Source organism: Aythya marila (assembly GCF_965140915.1).
Source record: "Aythya marila genome assembly, contig: HAP1_HAP1_SCAFFOLD_169, whole genome shotgun sequence".
NCBI classification, from domain to species: Eukaryota; Metazoa; Chordata; class Aves; order Anseriformes; family Anatidae; genus Aythya; species Aythya marila.
The window spans coordinates 593,761-599,760 of record NW_028137768.1 but is presented as its reverse complement, the minus strand read 5'-3'; the positions used below and the strand labels follow the sequence as shown (position 1 = coordinate 599,760).

At 50.9% G+C, this 6,000-nt stretch overlaps 1 protein-coding gene across 1 annotated transcript; it reads right to left on the bottom strand.

The window, feature by feature from the left end:
- On the bottom strand, positions 1-957 carry LOC309890563 (olfactory receptor 14C36-like; the record flags this gene model as incomplete). The annotated part of the gene is made up of 1 exon (XM_082784987.1): positions 1-957. The coding sequence occupies one exon, from the start codon at positions 955-957 to the stop codon at positions 1-3; it is 957 nt and encodes a 318-aa protein (XP_082641113.1).
- Positions 958-6,000: the final 5,043 nt, after the last annotated feature.

The following is a 6,000-nucleotide window of genomic DNA, read 5'->3' as shown; positions in this document are numbered from 1 at the left end:
TTACTGGAGAGTGAAGGGATCTTTATAAGTATTGAAAAATATCCCACATATTTGTTTCCTAACTGCAACCTTGAGCTCCTTGTTCTTCATGCTGTAGATGAGGGGGTTCACCGCTGGAGGCACCACCGAGTACAGAACTGCCAGCAAAAGGTTGAGAGATGGCAAAGAGATGGAGGGGGGCTTCAGGTAGGTAAATATAGCAGTGCTGAGAAACAGGCAGACAACAGCCAGGTGAGGGAGGCACGTGGAAAAGGCTTTGTGCCGGCCCTGTTGTGAGGGGATCCTCAGCACTGACCTGAAGATCTGCACATAGGACAGCACAAGGAAAACAAAACAGCCAGATGCTAAAACAGCACTAACCACAAGAAGCCCAATTTCCTGGAGGTAGGCATCAGTGCAGGTTAGCTTGAGGATCTGGGGAATCTCACAAAAGAACTGGTCCAGGGCATTGCCTTGGCAGAGAGGGAGGGAAAAGGTATTGTCAGTGTGCAGGACAGCGTTGAGAACACCACTGCCCCAGGCAGCTGCTGCCATGTTGACACAAGTTCTGCTGTCCATTATTGTCCCATAGTGCAGGGGTTTGCAGATGGCAATGTAGCGGTCATAGGCCATGATGGTAAGGAGAGAAAACTCTGCTGTGAGGAAGACGGCAAACATAAAAAGCTGGGTAGCACAACCTGCATAGGAAATGGCCCTTTTGTCCCAGAGGGAATTGGCCATGGCTTTGGGAACAGTGGTGGTAATAGTGCCCAGGTCAATGAGAGAGAGGTTGAAGAGGAAGAAGTACATGGGGGTGTGGAGGCAGTGGTCGCAGGCTACGGCTGTGAGGATGAGGCCGTTGCCCAGAAGGGCAGCCAGGTAGATGCCCAGGAAGAGCCCAAAGTGCAGGAACTGCAGCTCACGCGTGTCTGAGAACGGCAGGAGGAGGAATTCTGTGGAGAAGCTGCTGTTGGACATTTTCTGCCTCTGGACATGGTTGGCTATCCATGTTGGAAAAGACGTAGACAATTAGGACAGGGTTTTTGAGCAAAACCCACTTCATTTCTCACGGACCCTTTGCACACGCACTTTCATTCTCCCCATCTCAGGATGGTATAGTTACAGCTACCCAGCTGGCAATCTGCTCTCTGTTGGTTGAGTGCACTGTGAGGAACCTGGAGGCTTCCTCACAGAAAGCCCCCCACTTCTGGGGAGATTCCTGTTGGTGGATGGCCTGAGATTTGAGAAGGGAATTTGTAGCTTTGTCCATGTGGGACTAATCTCCAAGGCCAGCATTCAGCATTTATGTTGGCACCCATGGCCATCTGCCTCTGAGACAAGATCACTGGGAGGGATTCTTCCACTTACAATCATAGAATCGTTAAGGTTGGGAAAAACCTCCAACATCATCTGGCCCAACCATTCTCCTATCACCAATATCGCCCACTAAACTATGACCTTAAGTATTACGTCCAAGCTTTCATTAAACACCCCCAGGGACGGTGACTCCAACACCTCCCTGGCAAGCCATTCCCATGCCTGAGCACTCTTTCTGGGAAAAACATTGCTCCTAATTTCCAACTTCCTCTGGTGCAACTTGAGGCAATTCCCCCTCGTCCTACTGCTGGTTATCTGCGCGAAGAGGCTGACCCTCAGCACCCCACAACTTCCTTTCAGGTAGCCATAGAGTCCTTCCTCTTTACCTTCTTCAGTGGCCAAGTGACGGAGCCAGTAACCACTGAGACAAAGCCTGTTCTCACCTCAGCCTGTCCTCTGCTCTTTCTCTCCAGGCGTGAGAACTGGAGAGGGCAGGATGGAGGAAACAGCACTGTCACTGTGCTGTGTGCCCTTGGTGAATTGTACACATCGTACAGAGAGGCTGTGCAGTAGCTTCATGCTCATTCTTCAGAAGATGGGCTGTGACACGAGGTCATACTGATGCCATTCCATAGGGCTTAGCTTCTCCCACTACACCTGTGCAATGTTCTCAAAGGGGTAACCATCCTTGTCTTCGGGCCGATGTGAAGTGCCCTAAGGATCAGTACTTGCGAAGGCAGAACCAGATCATTTCTCAGTCCTCTTGACTGCCCTGCCAGGAGCTCCACAGGTTAGAAGGGCCCTTTGGCACCTTGTTCTCCTCCAGACACCTCCTCTGCAGGATGCTGAGCACCAGTGTCTGATCCTCAGCTGAACCCCTCCCCACCACTCCAAGGAGCTGACACACCCAAGAGCCCCAGCTTAAGAGAAAGACTGAAACAGGTGGAGGGAAAAGGACAAGCAGCATGACCCAGAGAGGGGAGAGACAGATGAGCAAGCAGAAAGGGGTCGCCCTGCCAAGCCATGCCTGCTGCCTGCCAGGCAGCACCATGGCAGAGCAGTGGCTCTCAGCCCATTGCTGAACACTGGGACAGGGCACATAACAGGAAAGGAAGATCTGCCTTCTTCTGGGGCTCTGACTACACAGGAGGCAGCTGCTACCCAGGACCCCCCAGCCCAGAGGGCAGCGGCTCTGCTGGGTGGGAGAGGAGAGCTGAGGGGGGTTGCTCAGGGACGGAACCTGCATTGCAGAGGATGGCAGGAGCTGCCTCTATGTCCTCTGCAGCAGGGTTTCCCTTTGCAGTTCCCTCTTTCCCTGCTGATCTCTGCTGCCTGCAGCCGTTCCTGCCAGGAGCTGCTTCCCTGTCGCCACATCTGTGCCCTGCCAGTGCTCCCAGAACCCATCCCATCTGCTGTGCTCAGCTCTGCCCTGCACCCTCTCACTGTGTGCATGTGCTGAACAGCAGGTCACAAAAGCCCTGATGAAACTGGGAAGGTGGTGCTGCTGCGTTATGAAGGATTCTCGGTACTGAATGCTCTTTCTGAGGTTCCTCATAAAATCTGGGGTGACATGAAATCTCTACTCTGTACAGCTCTGTTTCAATTCCCATCCTGATGAACCAAAGAGAGGTGAAAGCACAGCTTCAGGAAAGCCTCAGACTCGACCTTCCTTTTAAGAGTCCGCTCTGACATGGTCTGGGGGTGCCATGGAGCTGTGAGCTGCCTAACCCAGGCAGAAGTCTGAAGGCACCAGCAGGACCCTGCCATGCCCTTCCCTGCCCAGGGGCCTCTTTCCACACGCAGCTTCTCCCTGCAGCACCCTGGGCAGCTTCCCAGGCAAGCTGAGTGCTGAGCCTGGCAGGCAGCAGAGGCCCTGCCCCAGCACACAGCCCCTGGGGCACAGCAGGGACTCTGCTCTGCACCACAGCCCTGGCCACCCCTGCCTGCACCCCAGGTGCACAGCCTTCAGCCAGCCCCATATGAATGAACCCCCATGTCCTGTACTTCTGACAGCTGTGCCTGGTTAACCCTGCTCTGGAGTATGTCATTTATACAGTAGAGACAATAGAGTCCTTCAGAAAGATCCCATAGGCTGTGGGAAATGTCAGCAAATCTGGAGATGGCACCAGGAACAACAGCTGCATTGCCCTGCAGCCACAGACTTACCCTGTTCAGGGCTGTGAAGATTTATTCCACAGTGAGCTCTCAGCATCCCCCCTCCACACTGCCTTTAAAATCTCCCTCCCTTCTCTCAGCCATCCTTGTCCCCTGCAGGCAGTGTCCCCAGCCCTGCTGCACTGTGCAGAGGAGCTGCTCCTGGGCAGAGCTATCTCTCTTTCTCGCTGCCTGCTTGCCAGGAGCTCCCCTTGGACTCAGGAGCCCAGCCCAACTCAGCAGCACAGGGAGCTCTTGACAAGTTGTCGTGGTTTAACCCGGCTGGCAGCTAAAAACCACGCAGCCGTTCGCTCACCCTCCCCCCTCCCTCTCTGGGACGGGGGAGAGAAATGGAAAGTGAAGCCCGTAAGTTGAGATAAAGACAGTTTAATAAGACAGGAAAATAATAATAACAAAATAATAATAACAATAATAATAATAATGTTACAATGGTGATAATAGGAAAGTAATAATAATATGTACAAACAAGTGATGCACAATGCAATTGCTCACCACCCGCTGACCGATGCCCAGCCTAACCCCGAGCAGTCCGGCCCCCTCCCCCGCTAGCCACCCCTATATATTTTTTAGCATGACGTCAGATGGTATGGAATACCCCTTTGGCTAGTTTGGGTCACCTGTCCTGGGTCTGTCCCCTCCCAGCTCTTACTGCACCCCCAGCCTGCCTGTTGGCAGGACAGGGCAAAAAGCTGAGATGTCCTTGGCTTGGTGTAAGCACTGCTCTGCAACAATTAAAACATCGGGGTGTTATCAGCACTCTTCTCATCCTAAGCCAAAACACAGCATTCCACCAGCTACTAGGAAGAAAATTAATTCTGTTCTAACTGAAACCAGGACACAAGTCCTTGGACCTCCAGAGGAATCAACTTTGAAACAGGCTGATGCAATCACTGATTTTTTTCTCTCAGCTGGGGATGGTCACTTATTTCCAGTAGTGTGTTTTCCCCTAATTTGAAAGAAGAGTTTGGCGTGAGAGTACTCTTTTCTTGTCCCATTACGAGATCAGACACCCACAAAGTGACAGGGAGGCTGCATCCCATCTCTTCCAAATGTTTGTTGATATTAAGTGGGAAATTTTTTGACATAAACTGAAATCCCTCTGTGTACATAAGCTACACAACCAATTGCTGGCCTGCAGGATCATTGTATGCTAGAATCCTTTGGGTCTGAATGGACCTTAAAGACCATCTAGTCTCAACCCCCCTGCCATGGGCAGGGCAACTTCTCCTAGGCCAGGTTCCATCCACCCTGATCTTTGGCCACTTTGGTTAGGCTTTGGAACAGGTTGTTCAGGGACGTGGTGAAGTCACCTTCCCTGGGGATGTTTAAGGAAAGCTTCATGCCTGGGACACTGTTTAGAGCGTAATATCGATGGTTGGGTGATGGTTGATTTGGAGGTCTTTTCCAACCTTAATGGTTCTATGATTCTATGAATTGTAGGCCTCCAGGATCTAAGAACCATAGAATGCTTTGGGTTAAGGACATTAAAGACCATCTAGTTCCAGCCCCCTTTTCATGGGTAGGGGCTAATCTCATGAAACCGGGTTTTTCAAGCTCTCATCCACCTTTATGTTGAACACTACCAGGGAGGGGGCACCTACAACTTCTTTGTGTAATCTTTTCCAGTGTCTCACCACCCTTTGTGTGAATAATTTCTTCCTTAGATCTGATCTAAATCTACTCTCTTTTAATTTAAAACTTGTTGTCCTAGCACTACACTCCCTGAAAAAGGGTCTTTCCAGCTCTCTCCTATTTTTCTCCATCTGTTCTGCTAAGGAGGGTGAGGGCGAGAGTGGCCGTGGGGAGCTTGGTTACCTCCTGGGGATAAAGCACAACACATCCAGAGACACAAACATGACCAACAAGTGATAAAGAAGGCAGTGAAGGGAACCAAACATGGTCAGTCACTGGCTGGTGAGAACATGGGAGAGAGAGAAAACACTTCTTGCAGTCAGGGTATCTGATCAGGGACCTTGTCAGTTGGGAAACCAAGGGAAAATGGGAAATGCTGGTAAAAGTACATGTCCTAGGAGGACAGCCTGAGGACCCTTTGGCCATCTAGTCTGGAGAAAAGAAGGCTGAGGACTGACCTCATTGCTCTCAACAACTTCCTGAGGGGGGGAAGTGTTGAAGGAGGGGATGATCTCTTCTCTCTTGTAACTGATCACACATGTGGGAATGGCACATAGATGCACCAGGGGACATTCAGATGGGGCATTAGGAAATTCTTCTGTACTTTGAGGGTGATCAAACACTGGAACAGGCTTCCTAGAGACCTGGTTGATGCCCCATGTCTGTCAGTGCTCAAGAGGCATTTGGACAATACCCTCATACATAGTCTCTAATTTTTGTTTAACCCTTAAGAGGAAGTTGGACTAGATGACCTTTGAAGGTCCCTTCCAACTGAACTATTCTGTTCTAATCACTACAGACTTGGCTAAGCCCCATTTGTGTATTGGAAGGCCACAATAATGTCTACTGGAGTCTTCTCAAGGCTAAGCAATCCCAGCTTTCTCAGGCTGCCTTCAC